This window comes from Heterodontus francisci, chromosome 15 (assembly GCF_036365525.1).
Source record: "Heterodontus francisci isolate sHetFra1 chromosome 15, sHetFra1.hap1, whole genome shotgun sequence".
Lineage (NCBI taxonomy): Eukaryota > Metazoa > Chordata > Chondrichthyes > Heterodontiformes > Heterodontidae > Heterodontus > Heterodontus francisci.
The window spans coordinates 97,969,786-97,990,651 of NC_090385.1; the positions used below are offsets into that span (position 1 = coordinate 97,969,786).

The following is a 20,866-nucleotide window of genomic DNA, read 5'->3' on the forward strand; positions in this document are numbered from 1 at the left end:
GGATCGTTTATCAGCTGTCACAGACACGATGAGCTAAGTGGCCTCTTTCCTTGCCTTAAACTTTCTATGATTCCTTTATTCCTACCTGAACCACCAGAATAGGTAGTTTGGGTCTTGGTTTCACTGTTTGCCTGACAGTGCAACACTTGCTCTGTAATACAGACAGGTGGTACAAGTTTTAAACACTTGATCTTTGAATTGAGAGGTGAGAGTTCTACCAACTGAGTCAATCTGTACACGACAATGTACACTGTACATTTATTGGAACTGAACAAGAATTTGAGGAAAGGTAACATGTGAAGAAATAATTTCAAGATATTTTGGTTGCAGCTCTTTCATCAGGGCATTCTCGGCGTAAATCCAGAAAACCCCTTCCTCCAACTCCAGTGGAAGAACAGCAACAGGCAAGTATCCTGGCTCCACCACATGCTGCATGTCCTCATTATTACCCTCTCATACTTGCTCTCTCACTCACTCAGTTTCTCAATTAGTCTCTCTCACTCACTCTCCATCTCACTGTCTATCTCTGTCTCTCTCCCTCACTCTGTCTTTATCTTTCTCGTTCTGTCTCTCCTACTGTCTATATAACTATCTCTGTCTCTGTCTCTCTCTGCCTCCGTCTCTGTCTTTCTCACTCTGTGACTGTCCCTTTCTGACTGTGTGTCTTTGTCTCTGACTCACTTTTTCTCTCTCTGCCACTCTCTTTCTCGCTGTCTGTCTCTGGCTGTCACTCTGTCCCTGTCTCTGTCTGACTCTCTTACTCTGTGACTCTCCCCTTTCTCTCTGTCTCACTCTCTCTTTCTCTCTGTGTATCACTCTCTGCCTGTCACTCTCTCTCTTTGTCTCCCTGTCTGTCTGCTGCTCTTTGTTTCTGTCTCACTCGGGTGAAGGGGGTGCTGGATGGGGAATACAGGGTGTCTCTGCATCTGAATGGTGAGGCTTGAAATTCCCCTGATATTGGGCCTCGGGCCTTATTAATGCCAAACCAGCAAATCATGAAGAGTGAACAAAGACAGTGCTGCTGCTAGTGTCACAGATGCCCTCAGTAAAAGTGAGGGACAGAAGATGAGTGTCCCATAATTTTTGGTTGGTGGTGGGCAGGGGTCACGGGGGTTTGGGGGCAAGGGCTGAAGTGACCGTGAAGCAACTTGTTCTCTGAGGGGCTGGGAGAGAATCCAGACCATGAGACTTCCCGTCTCCCACTTGTGTTTCCAAGTCTTCAGTGGGTGATGCTTCCATGCTGTGGAAAGAACAATTGTTCTGGCCTGACCCCTGACCTTGGGAGCAGATTTTTTTTTATTCATTCATGGGATGTGGGCGTCGCTGGCTATGCCAGCATTTATTGCCCATCCCTAATTGCCCTTGAGAAGGTGGTGGTGAGCTGCCTTCTTGAACCGCTGCAGTTCATGTGGGGCAGGTACACCCACAGTGCTGTTAGGAAGGGAGTTCCAGGATTTTGACCCAGCGACAGTGAAGGAACAGCAATATAGTTCCAAGTCAGGATGGTGTGTGACTTGGAGGGGAACTTGCTGGTGGTGATGTTCCCATGTATTTGCTGCCCTTGTCCTTCTAGTTGGTAGAGGTCACGGGTTTGGAAGGTGCTGTCTAAGTAGCCTTGGTGCATTGCTGCAGTGCATCTTGTAGATGGTACACACTGCTGCCACTGTGCATCGGTGGTGGAGGGAGTGAATGTTTGTAGATGAGGTGCCAATCAAGCGGGCTGCTTTGTCCTGGATGGTGTCGAGCGTCTTGAGTGTTGTTGGAGCTGCACCCATCCAGGCAAGTGGAGAGTATTCCATCACACTCCTGACTTGTGCCTTGTAGATAGTGGACAGTATTTGGGGAGTCAGGAGATGAGTTACTCGCCTCAGGATTCCTAGCTTCTGACCTGCTCTTGTAGCCACGGTATTTATATGGCTGCTCCAGTTCAGTTTGTGGTCAATGGTAGCCCCCAGGATGTTGATAGTGGGGGATTCAGCGATGGTAATGCCGTTGAATGTCAAGAGGAGATGGTTAGATTCTACCTTGTTGGAGATGATCATTGCCTGGCACTTGTGTGGCACGAATGTTACTTGCCATTTATCAGCCCAAGACTGGATATTGTCCAGGTCTTGCTGCATTTCTACACGGACTGCTTCAGTATTTCAGGAGTTGCGAATGGTGCTGAACATTGTGCAATGATCAGTGAACATTCCCACTTTTGACCTTATGATTGAAGGAAGGTCATTGATGAAGCAGCTGAAGATGGTTGGGCCTAGGACACTACCCTGAGGAACTCCTGCACTGATGTCCTGGAGCTCAGATGATTGACCTCCAACAACCACAACCATCTTCCTTTTCACTAGGTCTGACTCCAACCAGCAGAGAGTTTTCCCCCTGATTCCCATTGACTCCAGTTTTGCCAGGGCTCCTTGATGCCATACTCGGTCAAATGCTGCCTTGATGTCAAGAGCAGTCACTCTCACCTCACCTCGTGTGTTCAGCTCTTTTGTCCATGTTTGAACCAAGGCTGTAATGAGGTCAGGAGCTGAGTGGCCCTGGCGGAACCCAAACTGAGCATCACTGAGCAGGTTATTGCTAAGCAAGTGCTGCTTGACGGCACTGTTGATGACCCCTTCCATCACTTTACTGATGATTGAGAGTAGGCTGATGGGGCAGTAATTGGCCGTGTTGGACTTGTCCTGCTTTTTGTGTACAGGACATACCTGGGCAATTTTCCACATTGCCGGGTAGATGCCAGTCTTGTAGCTGTACTGGAACAGCTTGGCTAGGGGTGTGGCAAGTTCTGGAGCACAGGTCTTCAGTACTATTGCCGGAATATTGTCAGGGTCCATAGCATTTGCAGTATCCGATGCCTTCAGTCGTTTCTTGATATCACGCGGAGTGAATCGAATTGGCTGAAGTCTGGCATCTGTAATGCTGGGGACTTCAGGAGGGGGCTGAGATGGATCATCAACTCGGCACTTCTGGCTTAAGATTGTTGCAAATGCTTCATCCTTATCTTTCGCACTGATGTGCTGGGCTTCCCCTTCACTGAGGATGGGGATATTTGTGGAGTCACCTCCTCCAGTTAGTTGTTTAATTGTCCACCACTATTCACGACTGGATGTTGCAGGACTGCAGAGCTTAGATCTGATCCGTTGGTTATGGGATCGCTTAGCTCTGTCTATCGCATGCTGCTTATGCAGTTTGGCATGCAGATAGTCCTGGGTTGTAGCTTCACCAGGTTGACACCTCATTTTGAAGTATGCCTGGTGCTGCTCCTGGCATGCCCTCCTGCACTCTTCATTGAACCAGGGTTGGTCTCCTGACTTGATGGTAATGGTAGAGTGGGGGATATGCCGGGCCATGAGGTTACAGATTGTGGTTGAGTACAATTCTGCTGCTGCTGATGGCCCACAGCGCCTCATGGATGCCCAGTTTTGCATTGCTAGATCTGTTCGAAATCTATCCCATTTAGCCACACAACACGATGGACGGTATCCTCAATGTGAAGGCGGGACTTCGTCTCCACAAGGACGGTGCAGTGGTCACTCCTACCGATACAGTCATGGCAGAAGCCTCTGCGGCCGGCAGATTGGTGAGGACAAGGTCAAGTATGTTTTTCCCTCGTGTCGGTTCCCCCCACCACCTGCCGCAGACCCAGGCTAGCAGCTATGTTCTTTAGTACTCAGCCAGCCCGGTCAGCCGTGGTGCTACCGAGCCAGTCTTGGTGATGGACATTGAAGACCCCACCCAGAGTACATTTTGTGCCCTTGCCACCCTCAGTGTTTCCTCCAAGTGGTGTTCAACATGGAGGACTACTGATTCATCAGCTGAGGGAGGGCGGTAGGTGGTAATCAGCAGGAGGTTACCTTTCCCATGTTTGACCTGATGCCATGAGACTTCATGGGGTCTGGAGTCAATGTTCAGGACTCCCAGGGCAACTCCCTCCCTACTGTAGACCACTGTCCCACCACCTCTGCAGGGTCTGTCCTGCTGGTGGGACAGGGCATACCCAGGGATAGTGATTGCAGTGTCTGGGACATTGTCTGTAAGGTATGATTCCGTGAGTATGACTATGTCAGGATGTTGCTTGACTAGTCTGTGGGACAGCTCTCCCAACTTTGGCACAAGCCCCCAGATGTTAGTAAGGAGGACTTTGCAGGGTTGACAGGGCTGGGTTTGCTGTTGTTGTTTCCGGTGCCTAGGTCGATGCCGGGTGGTCCGTCTGGTTTCATTCCTTTTTATTGACTGTGTAGTGACAACTGAGTGGCTTGCCAGGCCATTTCAGAGGGCATGTAAGAGACAACCACATTGCTGTGGGTCTGGAGTCATATGTAGGCCAGACCAGGTAAGGACAGCAGATTTCCTTCCCTAAAGGACATTAGTGAACCAGATGGGTTTTTACAACAATCGATAATGGTTTCATGGCCATCATTAGACTAGCTTTTAATTCCAGATTTTAATTAAATTCAAAATCCACCTTTTGCTGTGGTGGGATTTGAACCCATGTCTCCAGATCAATACCCTGGGTCTTTGGGTTACTATTCCAGTGATAATACCGCTACGCCACTGCCTGTACATGGCAAGTTTGAGTCAATAAAAATGATACATTGGATGTGACAGCACATCATTTCTCATCTCTCCCAACACAGTGGTGCAGTGGTTAGCACCGCAGCCTCACAGCGCCAGCGACCCGGGTTCGATTCTGGGCACTGCCTGTGCGGAGTTTGCAAGATTTCCCTGTCACCGCATGGGTTTCTGCCGGGTGTTCCGGTTTCCTCCCACAGCCAAAGACTTGCAGGTTGATAGGTAAATTGACCATTGTAAATTGCCCCTAGTGTAGGTAGGTGGTCGGGGAATTGAGGGGATGTGGTAGAGAATATGGGATTAATGTAGGATTAGTATAAATGGGTGGCTGATGGTTGGCACAGACTCGGTGGGCCAAAGGGCCTGTTTCAGTGCTGTATCTCTAAATATAAAATATAACACAGTATTGTCTGGACATGGCCTCATGTACACTCACCCCACATCACCTTCACCAAGTGTGGGCGGAGCTGAAACTCTCCTCCCCATCCCCATGATTAGGTGGAACTAAAACTCCCCCTCCCCTTCCACAGGTGAGGGCAGAGCTCCAATGCCCCTTCAACAGGAGGGGCGGAGCTACACCTCCCTTTCCCCAGGAGTGGGTGGAGCTCCAACTTTCCTTTCCCCAGGAGTGGGCAGAGCTACCACTCCTCTTCCCCAGGAGTGGGCAGAGCCACAACCTCCCCTCCCCAGGTGTGGGCGGAGCTACAACTCCCTTCCCCAGAGGTGCAAGGAGCTACACCACCAGTTCCCAGGAGTAGGCAGAGCTACCATCTCTCCCAGGAGTGAATGGGACCACAATCTCCTCCCCGGAAGTGGGAGGAGCTACAATCGCCTCCCTGGAAATAGTATTACACACTGCAAGCTGTATGGTAATTAGTCCATGGTTGTTAACTTGTTAGTTACTGGTTCCTTCCTATTTCATTAATGGTAATTAGTTAATAGTTAATAAGTAACTATTTAATGCTCATTGGGTAATGGTTATTCTCTTTCTCTTCAACCAGCTGAAACGGGCCCCACCTCCCCAGCCGAGCTCAGTAACCAAAAAGGTGGTGGTTGCACTGTACGATTACCAAATGATGAATCCCGATGATTTGTCACTCCGGAAAGATGAAGAATACATTGTGTTAGATGACCAGGATCAGCACTGGTGGAAGGCTCGAGACATGCACGGGTAAATCTGAGATTATGGGACTAGTGTTGACAAGCTTTGTGCTTGGGTGAAGCCACGGCTCCCAGAAGGTGTAATCTCTGCAGAAGGGGAGCCTATGCTGGGGGACTGGAATATCTGGCTAAGGTCACATAGACTAGGGACACAGCCCTTCTGAGCACCTCGGCTACTGTGGAGCCACATATGACTGACTATCTGTGTGGACTAGGACTGTACAGTCTTAGGACCACTGGAAATGGAGCTCTTCACCAGGATTTTTAGCCTCGCTCTATTGTCTGCTTTTAGTGCCAGCTTCCGATTTTATCTCAAACTTTAACCTGAAGATTTTTTTCTTTCTCTTAATTTCTATGATTCTAACAGCATTCTCCACTGACAGCAGTTGGAAGCACATGAGGGTTTGAATCACTTTCCCATGGGATAAGTGGTCCTACCATGGCTAACTAAAGAAGTTAAAGATAGTATAAGATTAAAGGAAGAATCTTATAATGTTGCCTAAAAAGAGTAGTAAGCCTGAGGATTGGGAAGAATTTAGAAATCAGAAAAGGATAACCAAGAAATTGATAAAGAGAGAAAATAGAATGAGAATAAACTAGCAAGAGACATAAAAACAGATTGTAAACGTTTCTAAGTGTATATAGACAGGGAAAAAGTAGCAAAAGTAAACATAGGCCCCTTCATGGCAGAGGCAGGTGAAATTATAACAGGGAATAAGGAAATGGCAGAGACATGAAACAAGAAATTTAATGCAGTGATCGCAGGGGTTGGGCTTGACATTAGCAGAGGAGATTAGAAACAGTGTGTAATCAGTGCCAAATATAGAGAGCAGAAAATACCCTTGGAACTGTCTCAAGCACAAGTACTGTGTGCAGTTCTGATCACCGTATTGTAGGAAAGATGTGATTGTATCACAGAGGTTACAGAGGAGATTTACAAGGATGTTCCTGGATTGGAGAATTTTAGTTATGAGGAAAGACTGGATAGGCTGGGGTTGTTTCTTTGGAACAGAGGCTGAGGAGAGACCTAATTGAAGTGTATAAAATTATGAGAGGTCTAGATAGAGTAGATAGGAAGGCCCTTTTCCTCTTGGTTAAGGGGTCCACAACCAGGGGGTATAGATTTAGAGTAAGAGGTAGGACGTTTAGAGGGGATTCGAGGGGCAACTTTTTTACCCAGATGGTGGCGGGAATCTGGAACAGTCTGTCTGGCAGGGTGGTCGAGGCAGAAACCCTCATAACACTTAAAAAGTACTTGGATATGCCCTTGAATTGCCATAACCTACAAATCTATGGACCAAAGAACTGGAAAAAGGGATTAGGCTGGATGGCTCTCCTTGTGGGCCAGCGCAGACATGATGGGCCGAATGGCCTCCTTCTCTGCTGCAGATTTCGGAACTTATGGATATTATTATTATTAATACTAAAGAAATCATCCTGGAGAAATTCATGGGATGAAAAGTCAACAATTCCCCTGGACCTGATGGCCTGCATCCTAGGTGGATGCATTGGAAATTGATCTTCCAGAATTCCAGATTCTAGTACAGTCCCCGCAAATTGGAAGGTATCAAATGTAACCTGGCTTTCCAAAAGAGGAGGGAGAGAGAAAGCATAGAACTATGCACCAGTTACCCTGACATCAGTAGCAGGGAATCTATTATCATGGATGTGGTAACAGGGCACTTTGAAAAGTATAATATGATTAAGCAGAGTCAATGTGGATTTATGAAAGGGAAATTGTGTTTGACAAATCTGTCGAAGATTTTTGAGGACGTAACTAGTAAGATGGATAAGGGGGAACCGGTGGATGTAGTAGTGTATTTGGATTTTCAAAAAGCATTCGATAAGGTGTCACACAAGAGGTTATTATACAAATTAGGACTCCTGGAATTGGGGGCAATATAGTCACATGGATTGAGGATTGGTTAAAGGACAGAAAGCAGAGAGTAGGAATAAATGGGTCACATTTGGATTGACAGGCTGTAACTAGCAGGGTACTGCAAGGATCAGTTATTGGGCCTCAGGTATTTACAATATATATTAATGCCTTCGATGAGGGGACTGAGTGTAATGCATCCAGATTTGCTGATGATACAAATTTGGGTGGAAAAGTAAGCTGTGAGGAGGCTGCAAAGGGATATAGACAGGTTAAACAAAGCAGCAGGAACATGGCAGATGGAATATACTGTGGTGAAGTATGAAATTATCCACTTTGGAAGGAAAAGTAGAAAAGCTGAATATTTTTAAATGGTGAGAGAGAGACAGGGAAATGTTGGTATGCCGATGGACCTGGGTGTCCTTGTACATGAATCACAGAAAGTTAACATGCACGTGCAACAAGCAATTAGGAAAGAAAATGGCATGTTAACCGTTATTACAAAGGAATTGGAGTCTTACTGCAAATGTATAGGGTTTTGGTGAGACTGCAACTGGAGGACTGCAGTTTTGGTCTCCTTACCTAAGGAAGGATATACTTGCCTTAGAAGGAAATGCAATGAAGGATTACTAGACTGATTCCTGGGTTGACTGGATTGTCCTATGAGTAGAGACTGAGTATACCAGGCCTATATTCCATGGAGTTCAGAAGAATTAAAGGTGATCTCATTGAAACATGTAAAATTCTTAAGGGGCTTGACAGGGTAGATGCTGGGGAATCTGGAACACAGGGACATAGTCTCAGGATAAGGGGTCAATCATTTAGGACTGAGGTGAGGCAAACCTTCTTCACTCAAAGTGTTGTAGATCTTTGGAATTCTCTGCCCCAGATAGTTGTGGATGCTCATTGTTGAGTATAATCGATAGATTTTTGGGTACTAAGGGAATCAAAGGGTATGGAGAAGGTGCGGGGAAGTGAAATTGAAGTAAAAGATCAACTCTGATTGTATTAAATGGTGGAGTAAGCTCAAAGGGCCGAATGGTCTACTGCTGCTTCTATTTCTTATATTCCAAAGTTCTTAATGCATTTATAATGTTTATCTGGAGCCAGAAATAATGCGTGTGTGTGTGTGTGTGTGTGTGTGTGTGCGTGCGTGCTTGTGCCAGTTTATTTTTTTGAGTGTGTTGCTTAGTATGAATGGGGTTGGGCTCTGTGTGATACACACTATGGAGTTAATGTTCACCCTTATCTCTGGGCCTGTGATTTGGGGTAGCGGGTTGAATGAGGATTAGGTGGTTGAGCATCTTCAGGGCAATCCACTCCTACAGATACACGCCAGGCCTGATCTGTGTGGGGCTTGGGGTGGTAAACAGTCAAAAATGGCTGACCAGTCTCTCTCTTTCCCTCTGCAGACAAGAAGGTTTCATTCCCAGTAATTACGTGGTGGAATCTGGCAACAAGCTCGAAACATACAAGTAAGTGGCGCAACAGAAAGATGTTGGGGTAGGACTTATTCTCATATGTTGGAATTATGTACTTTGATGAAACACCTCAAAGTAGAGAAGGTTTTAATAGGGAAAATGAAACATTATAAAAATTAAATCTGGAGGAATGCATACTTACGTTCCCATCCTTTTAGGTGACCCAAAGAAAATGAATTTGGTTATCTTTAGCAATGCTTCCCATGCTAACCTTCCTGATGGGTATTGCAATGCAACTGGTTTCATAATATTTCTGATGGGTGAGAATTGGAAATTTTGACTTTTAAATTGGGAAACTAAGAAAATAAAAAGGGTTGTTAAAAGTACATTGGCTGATGAAACATTGGCTGTTGTGGAGACAGTGGATATGGGACTTTGTCAAATATTTTAAGTGAGAATCTGTACAATGGGTGCACTGAAGTTAATGTACCCGTTGAATGTTGTGTCGATAGTAGGTATTTTGGGTTAATGTACACTCTATCAAAGGGGTGAGTGAGAAAATGCTACTGATTGACTGGTTGCTGGTTTGAAGCAAAGACACAAAGGAAATCTTCAAAACTACATTGGTCAATTCAAACTATAAACTGTCGGGTTGAAACAGTCCAGCGTTCAGCCAGTACTGACTCTCCGACAGTGCACGCTCCCACTGTATTGCCCTTCCAACAGTCCAGAACTCCCTCAGTACTGCTCCTCTGACAGTGCAGCACTCCCTCAGTACTGCTCCTCTGACAGTGCAGCGCTCCCTCAGTACTGCCCCTTCGACAGTGCAGCGCTCCCTCAGTACTGCCCCTTCGACAGTGCAGCACTCCCTCAGTACTGCCCCTTCGACAGTGCAGCGCTCCCTCAATACTGTCCCTCCAACAATGCAGCTCTCCCTCGGTACTGACCCTCAAACTGTGCAGCGCTCCCTCGGCACTGACCCTCAAACTGTGCAGTGCTCCCTCAGCACTGCTCTTCAGGGTCAGCATGGATTTTGTGCTCAAGGTTCTGGAGTAGGGCTTGTACCTTCTCACTCAGAGGCAACAGTGTTACCTCTGAGCGACAGCTGATGCGGTTTAAGCACCAAGAGTAAACCCTGAGGATTGCCCCAAGACATGCACTGAAGGATTACGCTGCATTTGTTTCCAACACACTTGATACCCCCAGAGAATCAATAGGGAACAAATTCAATTAAGCACACAACAGGTTTGCATATGACCAGATGTCATCACTGTTCCCTTTGTTTTGTCTTCACACAGTTGGTACAACAAAGAAATCACAAGGAGCAAAGCAGAGGAGCTTCTGAAACAGGAGGTAATGATTGTATTTCACATTTCACCTCCAAAATGCAACTTCAAAATTCAGCATTGTTATTTTGCAAGACTGAGGTCAGTGGTTGGGAGATGAATGCAGCCCGCCAATGTTCCCCCTACCATGCACTGCCATGCAGCAACCCGAATGCTACAGTGCAGGCTGTGCACAAGTCGGTCCTTAAAAATTACTCTGCATGCACAGCCACAGAAAAAAATTAAAGGGCCCATGCACTTAAATGAAACAGCTCTGAATTACAAAAAAAAATAGAGGGTATGTTTCTTCCCACTGTCCCATCAAACACTCCCAAGGCAGATACAGCATGGGTTAGATACAGAGTAAAGTTCCCTCTACACTGTCCCATCAAACACTCCCAGGACAGGTACAGCATGGGGTTAGATACAGAGTAAAGCTCCCTCGACACTGTCCCCATCAAACACTCCCAGGACAGGTACAGCATGGGGTTAGATACAGAGTAAAGCTCCCTCGACACTGTCCCCATCAAACACTCCCAGGGCAGGTACAGCATGGGGTTAGATACAGAGTAAAGCTCCCTCTACACTGTCCCCATCAAACACTCCCAGCACAGATACAACACTGTTTAGAAACAAGGTACAGCTCACGCCTTACCACTCAAAAAACGTCCCTTGACTCCAAGTCCTGAAGAGCCCTCAATAATATAGTTTCCTGTTACCTGCAGTCATGTGACCTTTGCATGTGTTTGACAGCCAATGTGCAATGTAGTAAATTGAATTCTGCACTGCTATATGGCATTCACTGTTTGGAATTGGTAGCATGAAGTCACAGAATCACAGAATCGTTACAGTGCAGAAGGAGGCCATTTGGCCCATCATGTCCGCACTGGCTCTCTGAAAGAACAATTCCCTCAGTTCCATTCCCCTGCCTTCTCCCCATAACCCTGTACATTCTTCCTTTTCACAGAACTGTCTAATTCCCTTTTGAATGCTTCAGTTGAACCTGCCTCCACCACGTTCTCAGGCAATGCATTCCAGACCTTAACCTCTCGCTGTGTGAATAAGTTTTCCTCATATCACTTTTGCTTCTCTTACCGAATACTTTAAATCTGTGCCCTCTCGTTCTCGATCCTTTCATGAGTGGGAACATTTTCTTTCTATCTACTCTGTCCAGACCCCTCATGATTTTGAATACCTCGATCAAACCACCTCTCAATCTTCTCCAAGGAAAACAGTCCTAACTTCTCCAATCTATCTTCATAACTGAAATTCCTCATCCCTGGAATCATTCTCATGAATCTTTTCTGTAATCTCTCCAATGCCCTCACATCATTCCTCAAGTGCGGCACCCAGAATTGGACGCAGTACTTCAGCTGAGGCCAAACTAGTGTCTTATACAGGTTCAACATAACTTCCTTGCTCTTGTACTTTATGCCCCTATTAATAAAGCCCAGGATACTGTATGCTTTATTAACCGCTCTCTCAAGCTGTCCTGCCACCTTCAATGATTTATGCACACATGCACCCAGGTCCCTCTGCTCCTGCACCCCCTTTAGAATTGTATCCTTTATTCTGTATTGTTTCTCCATGTTCTTCCTCCATGAATCACTTCACATTTCTCTGCATTGAACTTCATCTGCCACCTGTCTGCTCATTCCATCAACTTGTCTATGTCCTTTTGAGGTTCTACACTATCCTCCTTACAGTACACAATGCTTTCCAGTTTTGTATCATCTACAAACTTTGAAATTGTTCCCTGTACACCAAGGTCTCGGTTATTAATATATATCAGGAAAAGCAAGGGTGCCATCACTGATCCCTGGGGAACTCCACTACAAACCTTCCTCCAGCCTGAAAAACATCCATTAACCACTACTCTTTGTTTCCGGTCACTCAGCCAATTTCGTATCCATGTTGCTACCGTCCCTTTTATTCCATGAGCTACGAGTTTGTTCACAAGTCTGTTGTGTGGCATTGTATCAAACGCCTGTTGAAAGTCCATGTACACCACATCAACAGCATTGCCCTCATCAACCCTCTCTGTTACCTCCTCAAAAATTCCAGCAAGTTAGTTAAACATGATTTTCCCAAAAGAAATCCATGCTGGCTTTCCTTAATTAACTCACATTTGTCCTTGTGACTATTGATTTTGTCCCGAATAATTTTTTCTGTAAGTTTTCCCACCACTGAAGTTAAACTGACTGGCCTGTAGTCGCTGGGCGTATCTTTACATCCTTTTTTGAACAAGGGTGTAATGTTTGCAATTCTCCAGTCCTCTGGCACTACCCCAGAGTCTAAGGAAGACTGAAAAATTATGGCCAGTGCCTCTGTGATTTCTATCCTCACTTCCCTCAGTATCCTTGGATTCCACTCAACCGGCCCTGGTGCTTTATCCGCTTTAAGTACAGACGGTCTATCTAATACTTCTTTATCAATTTTAAACCCCTCTAGTGTCTGACTTACCTTCTCTTTCAACATTGCCTGGGTTGCATCTTCTTCCTTGGTAAAGACAGATGCAAAGCATTCATTTAATACCTCAGCTCTGCCTTCTGCCTCCATGTGTAAATCTCCTTTCTGGTCCCTAATCGGTCCCACTCCTCCTTTTACCACCCTTTCACTATTTATATGCCTATAGAAAACTTTGGGATTTCTTTAATGTTAGCTGCCAGTCTCTTTTCATGCCCTCTCTTTGCTTCTCTTATTTGCTTTTTCACTTCCCCTCTGGACCTTCTATATTTAGCCTGGTTCTCAATAGTATTTTCTACCTGGCATCTGTCACAAGCATACTTTTTCTTCTTTATATTAATCTCTACCTCTTTTGTCATCCAGGGAGCTCTGGATTAGTTTGCCCTACTTTTCCCCTTTGAGGGAACGTACCTGAACTATCTCTTCTTTGAAGAACATTGTTCATCTACCGGTTTTCCTGCCAGATTTTGACTCTAATTTATTCGCCCCAGCTCCATTCTTGCCCTATTGAAGTTAGCCCTGGATTGCACTTTGTCCTTTTCCATAGTCAGCCTAAACCTTATAGAAACTTAGAAAATAGGAGCAGGAGTAGGCCATTCGGCCCTTCGGGCCCGCTCTGCCTTTCAAAAAAGATCATGGCTGATCATCTCATTCAGTACCCTGTTCCTGCTTTCTCCCCATATCCCTTGATCCCTTTGGCATTAAGAAATATATCTATCTCCTTCTTGAATATATTTAATAACCTGGCCTCCATTGTCTTCTGCGGTAGAGAATTCCACAGGTTCACCACCCCCTGAGTGAAGAAATTTCTCCTCGTCTCAGTTCTAAATGGCATACCCCATATCCTGAGACTGTGACCCCTGGTTCTGGACTCCCCAGCCATTGGGAACATCCTCCCTGCATCTAGCCTGTCTAGTCCTGTTAGAATTTTATAGGTTCCTCCCTCTCATTAGACCTTTGGTTCCCTCGCATTTGTATCCTCCTTTGTGAATACAGAACCAAAGTATGTGTTTAGTTGTTCTGCCATTTCTTTGTTCCCCATTATAATTTCCCCCTTTCTGACTGCAAGAGACCTACATTTGTCTTCACTAATCTTTTTCTCTTCACATATTTATAGAAGCTTTCACAGTCAGTCTTTATGTTCCCTGCAAGTTTACTCCCATACTCTATTTCCCCCCGCTTAATCAACCTCTTTGTCCTCCTTTGCTGAATTCTAAACTGCTCCCAATCGTCAAACTTGCTGTTTTTTCTGGCAATTTTATATGCCTTCTCTTTGGATCTAATACTATCCCTAATTTCTTTTGTAAGCCACGGTCGAGCCACCTTTCCGGTTTTATTTTTGCGCAAGACAGGAATGAATAATTGTTGTAATTCATGCACACGTTCTTTAAATATTATCCATTGCCTATCCACTGTCAACCCTTTTAGTAAAGTTTCCCAATCTACCATAGCCAACTCACACCTCATAACTTTGTAGTTTCCTTTATTTAGATTCAGGACCCTCGTTTCGGATTCAACTACTTCACTCGCCATCTTAATGAAGAATTCTATCATGTTATGGTCGCTCCTCCCCAAGGGACCCTGCACAACAAGATTGTTAATTAATCCTTTCTCATTGCACAATACCCAGTCTAGGATAGCCTGTACGCTAGTTGGTTCCTCAACGTATTGGTCTAAAAAAACCATCACGTACACATTCCAGGAAATCCTCCTCACAATATTATTGCTAATTTGGTTTGACCCATCTATATGTAAATTAAACTCACCCAGGATTACAGTTGTACCCTTATTGCATGCATCTCTAATTTCCTGTTTAATGCCATCCCTTACATCTCCACTACTGTTTGGGGGCCTATAGACAACTCCCACCAATGTTTTCTGTCCCTTGGTGTTTCTTAACTCCACCCATACAGATTCCACATCATGATTTTCCGAGTCAATATCCTTACTCACTATTGCATTGATTTCTTCCTTTACTAACAACGCTACTCCACCTCCTTTCCCTTTTTGCCTGTCCTTCCTAAATATTGAATACCCCTGGATGTTCAGTTCCCATCCTTGGTCACCCTGCAGCCATGTCTCCGTAATTGCTACAATATCATAACCGTTTATATCTATTTGCGCTGTTAATTCATCTACCTTATTGTGAATGCTCTGCGCATTATGACACAATGCCTTTAGACTTGTCTTTTTAACATTGCTATTCATTTTACCTTTATTTTGCACTGCGGCCCCATTTGTTTCTTGCCCTTGTTTTCTCTGCCTTCCACTTTTGCTTCTTATCTTTCTGTCTTTCATTTCTGTCCTTGTTTCCCTCTCCTCTGACTCCCTGCTCAGATTCCCATCCCCCTGCCATTCTAGTTTAAACCCTCCCCAACAGCACAAGAAACACCACCCTCCCCACACCACCCCCGAGGAAATTGCTCCTGGTCCTGCCCAGACTGAAACCTGTCCAGCTTGTACTGGTCCCACCTTCGCAGGAACTGGTCCCAATGTCCCAGGAATCTGAATCCCTCCCCCTACACCATTTCTCCAGCCACATATACATCTGATATATCCTGCTAGTTCTGCTCTCGCTAGCATGTGGCACTGGTAGTAATCCTGAGATTACTACCTTTGAGGTCCTACTTTTTAATTTTTGTCCTAACTCCCTATATTCAGCTTTTAGGACCTCATCCCTTTTTTTACCTATGTCGTTGGTACCGATATGTACCACGACAACTGGCTGCTCGCCCTCCCCCCTCAGAATGACCTTCAGCAGCTCAGAGACATCCTTGACCCTAGCACCAGGGAGACAACATACCATCCTGGAGTCTCTTTTGTGGCCGCAGAAACGCCTGTCTGTTCCCCTTACGATTGAATCCCCTATCACTGTAGCCCTGCCACTCTTCTTCCTCCCCTCCTGTGCTGCAGAACCAACCATGGTGCCATGAACTTGGCTCAATATGATAGAATGATCACTATCCCCTAAATGCTGTCCTATTGACACTTGATCCATTTGGCCCACCTCATTCCCAAGAACCAGGTCTAGCAGTGCCTCCTTTCTTGTTGGACTAGCAACATACTGTTGTAGAAAATGTTCCTGAACACTCTCGAGGAACTCTTGCCCCTCACTGCCCTTTACACTACTATTATCCCAGTCTGTGTTTGGATAATTAAAGTCCCCCATTATAACTATCCTATAATTTTTGCACCTTTCTGTAATTTCCTTGAAAATTTGTTCCTCTACATCCTCCCCACTCGTTGGTGGCCTATAGACATCACCAAGCAATGTAACTGCACCTTTATGATTCATTAGCTCTAGCCAAATTGATTCTGTCTTCAACCCCTCTGGGACATCCTTTTTCTCCAGTACTGCAATGCTCTCCTTAATCAATACCGCCACCCCTCCCGCTTTTTTCCCTTTTCTATCTTTCCTGAACACCTTGTATCCAGGAATATTTAACACCCAGTCCTGCCCCTCTTTCAGCCAGGTCTCTGTTACAGCCACAACATCATATTTCCGCATGGCAATCTGCGCCTGTACCTCACCAATCTTGTTTAACCACACTCTGTGCATTCACATACAGGCACATTAACCCTGATTCAGACTTTATTACTTTCTCCCTTGCTCTGACTCCACTTAATAATGTACTATTCCCTACTCTAGCTTCCCCACTATTCTGTGCATCTTGGTATTCCTCTCTACTACTTGTTCCTGGTTCCCACACCCCAGAAAAGTTACCAATTTTGCTTCCCTCCAATCTGAGCTCCCTCTCAGGTTCCCATCCCCCTGACGATTTAGTTTGAACTCTTCCCAACAGCACTAGCAAATCTCCCTGCGAGGATATTCATCCCAGTCCTGCTACTGTGCAATTTGTCCATCTTGTACTGGTCCCACCTGCCTCAGAACCGGTCCTAATGTCTCAGAAATCTGATGCCCTCCCTCCTACACCAGTTCTCCAGTCACGTGTTCAAACACTCAATTCTCCTATTCCTATGCTCACTTGCACGTGGGACTGGGAGTAATCCTGAGATTACTGCTTTTGAGGTCCTGCTTTTTAATCTCCTTCCTAGTTCCCTAAAATCTGCTTTTAGTACCTCATTCCCCTTCTTGCCTATGTCATTGGGACCAATGTGGACCACGACCTCTGGCTGTTCACCCTCCCCCAGAAGAATGTCCTGCAGCCTCGCCGTGACATCCTTGACCCTGGCACCAGGGAGGCAACACACCATCCTGGAGTCACATTTACTGCCGCAGAAACGCCTGTCTGTTCCCCTAACTAACGAATCCCCCATCACTACTGCTCTTCCACTGTTCTTCCTCCCCTCCTGTGCATCTGAGCCACCTGTGGTACCACAAACTTGGCTCTGACTACACTGTTCTGAGGAGCCATCACCCTCACCAGTATCCAAAATGGAAAACCGATTAGCAAGTGAGATTGTCTCAGGGGACTCGTGCACTACCTGCCTGGTTCTCTTAGACTCCCTATTTGCCTGCATACTTCTAACCTGCGGTGTGACCACCTCCCTAAAAGTGCTATCCATGTCGCCCTCCGCCTTGCAGATGCACAACAGTGACTCCAGCTGCCGCTTGAATTCTGAAACCCAGAGCTCAAGCTTCTGCAGCCGATGACACTTCCTGCAGATGAGTTTGTCTAGGACACATAGTGCGTCCATGACATCCCACAAACGGCAGGACGTACGTTCCACTCAGCAGAACTGCCCTGCCATATTTTAACTTTACAGACTATTTATTATAAGTAGAATAGCTTACCAGGTACTCACCAAACAGGTCCTTCCACTGCACCCAAAGCAGGAACCAAATAATGGAGGGTTAAAAAAGTATGAAAAAGTAGAAAAGTGGAGCACCTCCTCCCCGCCTTCACTGAACTTGATACTTACCAAACTCGAATCTCCACACTCAGCTTGCAGTCTGCACTCCATTTGAAGTCCCAGACTGGAGCAGTTGGAACTGTGAGACTGTTCTCCAGGAGCTGGATAGCTCCTGGAGAACAAGGAGCTCCTTGCTGTTCCCATGAGTCTCAGCTCACTCTTATTCTCTGTGCCTGGGCTGGATTAGATTGCCCAAACTCTCGAGCTCTGCTTTCAAGCTCTTACTGTAGCAGTGAGTCACCCCAGGAAGCTTGCCCTCAACTAAATTTCTTTCTGTTTTTCCCTTTTTGTTGTTTTATTTTCAATCTGAATCTCTGAGATGTTGAGACATTTGGTCGACTATGGGATTTTCTTGCTTCTCAGTGCAGTAATCTCTATTTCTTTCATAGGGTAAGGAAGGTGCATTCCTGCTCAGGAACTCAAGCCAGGCTGGAAAATACACAATGTCTGTGTTCAGCAAAGCAGCAGGGTAGGTCAAACTCTGCCATTGAATTGTTTAACAACATAACAGACTTTAGACAGCAGATTGGCCAGCAAGCCTCCAGTCCATATACATTGAGACATCGAAGTTACTGGATGAATATAGGCCAAAGTCCATCTTGTTCACCTTCTATCATCCTGGTAATACCATGATACCATGATAATGGAGTTATTATAGCAATCAATCTCTATTAATTAGTCTGCAACAAACCCAGAGGTGAAGTGAGGAAAACCCACAGTGGTGGAGAGCTTTGGGAACCATAGGTCCAAAGTCATCTATTTCTCCCAAGAACACCACTTATTGCTTCATGTCTCAAATATCTCATATACTGTATCCAAAGTGTTATTTGTGAAAATGTTATTTATATTTGAATGAATCAACATTAGCTGTCTGTTCTATACATTGACCACTGACTCACTGAAATATCCAAAGATTAGTTTTGAATTTACCCCCTTCAAGCCCAGACTGGGTTCTCTGGATCTATTTAAGGCAGCTGAAGGTATGGACACCAATGGCACAGCAAAGGAAACGGGAATGCATAGAGATGGGGAGAATGAGGTCACCTAGGGATTTGATAATGAGGATGGGAATTTTTAAATCGCGGCTTTGCTGGATTGAGTTCCAGTGAGAGTGTGGAGCACAGAGTGGTCATGAAAGAGAGCTTCATGAACAGAGTGCTGAAGTCGGGAATTCGGTGCAGAGGGGGAAAGAGCAGCTGCTTTTTATTCTTTTTACCTCCAGTAGCTGGTGAGTGTTTTTCTTTTGTCTCTAAGCAGGAAACTGTAACTTGCTATTACTTTAATAAATTAGTAACTTTAAATAAACCAATTAATTAATTAGACTAAAATAATTAATTCAATTTCAAAAATAATTAACTAATTAATCAAATAGATAAATAAATAAGGTTAGACATGGCAGGGCAGGTGGTGTGCCATGACTACAAGATGTGAGAGTTTGTGGAGAGCGTTGCAATCCTGGAACAACCATATCTGCAGTGTCTGCAGTTTAAAGAACTTCGGCTCAGAATTGTTGAGCTGGAGTCTGAGCTGCAGACCTTGCCAGGTATCAGGGAGGGGGAGAGTTACCTGGACACTTTGTTCCAGGAGGCAGTCACACCCCTTAGACTAGAGAGACCATTAAAGATGGCCAATGGTCAGGGACAGGAGGGTGTGACTGAGTGAGGCAGATAGGGGGAATCAGCATATAGTGATGGAGGACCCTCAGCCTCTGACCTTGTCCAACAGGTACAATGAGGTCCTTGCTACCTGCGTGGATGAGAACAAGGATTTCAGGGTGGATGAGCAAACTCACCATGGCACCATGGTGGAGGAAACCATTCAAGTGGGGGGAGTGAAAAGGAATGTAGTAGTGATAGGAGACAGTATAGTCAGGGGAATAAATACTGTTCTCTGCAGCTGCAACCGGGAGATCTGAAGGTTGTGTTGCCTGCCCAGTGCCAGGATTAAAAACATCTTCTCATAGCTGGAGAAGAACTTGGAGTGGGAGAGGAAGGATCTAGTTGTCATGGTCCAAAAAGGAACCAACAATATAAGTAGAACTAGGAACAATGTTCTGCTGAGAGAGTTTGAGGAGCTAGGGTCCAAATTAAGAAAGCAGAACCTCAAAAGTAATAGCCTCTGGATTGTTAGCTGAGCCACATGCCAATTAGCAAAGTGATAAACAGATTAGAAGTCTTGTACATGGCTGAAGGTGTGGTGTGGGAGGCAAAGGTTTCACTTTTTGGGTCACTGCTGCCCGGCACTGGGGAAAGTGGGAGCTGTTCCATTGGTATGGGTTCCACTTAAACTGGGCTTGGATTAGAGTCCTGACGAAACAAATAACTAGGCAGTAGACAAGACTTTAAATTAATAAAGTAGGGCAGGGGGATTGATGGGAGGATTCAGGAAAGGATAAATTCAAAAGCAGCAAGGAAAATGTCAAGACTCTAGAACAGAGCAATGTTTTGGTTAAATGTGTGAAGCATTTGCAACAAATTAGATGCATTAATAGCACAGATAGGTTTAATCTAATAGCCAATATAGAGTCTGTTTGCAAAACGACCAGGGAAATAAATATTCCAGGATACTTAACTTTTTGAGGAGACAGGCAAAATGGAAAAGGAGGAGGTGTAGCTCTGATAATAAAGAATGGGATAAAGACAATAGAGAGAAAGGATCTTAGCTCAGAAGATCAAGAAGTAGAATCAGTTTAGGTGGAGCTAAGAAACAGCAACAGGCAAAAAATATTGGTGAGACTTGTTTATAGGCCTCCTATAACAGTAATTGTAATGTAGGACAGAGTATAAATCAAGAAATTGGAGGTGCAAGTGATAAGGGTAATATGGTAAATCATGGGAGACTTTAATCTTTAGAGTGGGCAAACCAAATTTGCAGCAACAGTGTGGAGAGGATGAGTTCATGGAATGTTTTCGAGATCAGTATATCGAGGAACCAGCTAAAAAAACAGCCTGTTTTAGATATAGTACTGTGCAATGAGAAAGGCTTACTGAATAACTTTGTAGTAAAGGAGTCTTTGAGGAATAATGATCATAATATGCTAGAATTTTGCATTGCATTTGAGAGTAATTTAGTTAAGTCCAAACTTGGGTCTGAAATCTGAATGGAGCAAAGTACATAGGTATGAGGGATAGTTGGCTAGGTGGATTGGAAAACTAGATTAAAAGATATGG

At 45.1% G+C, this 20,866-nt stretch overlaps 1 protein-coding gene across 3 annotated transcripts in view; it reads left to right on the forward strand.

Moving 5' to 3' along the window:
* Positions 1–20,866, forward strand: part of btk (Bruton agammaglobulinemia tyrosine kinase) — a 738,635-nt gene that overhangs the window by 459,051 nt on the left and 258,718 nt on the right. For all 3 annotated transcript variants that reach the window (XM_068047893.1, XM_068047894.1, XM_068047895.1), the window contains exons 6-10: positions 331–404; positions 5,574–5,743; positions 9,022–9,084; positions 10,329–10,383; positions 18,086–18,165. In XM_068047893.1, the coding sequence (XP_067903994.1) occupies positions 331–404; positions 5,574–5,743; positions 9,022–9,084; positions 10,329–10,383; positions 18,086–18,165 (442 nt within the window). The remainder of the gene's footprint in view (positions 1–330; positions 405–5,573; positions 5,744–9,021; positions 9,085–10,328; positions 10,384–18,085; positions 18,166–20,866) is intronic.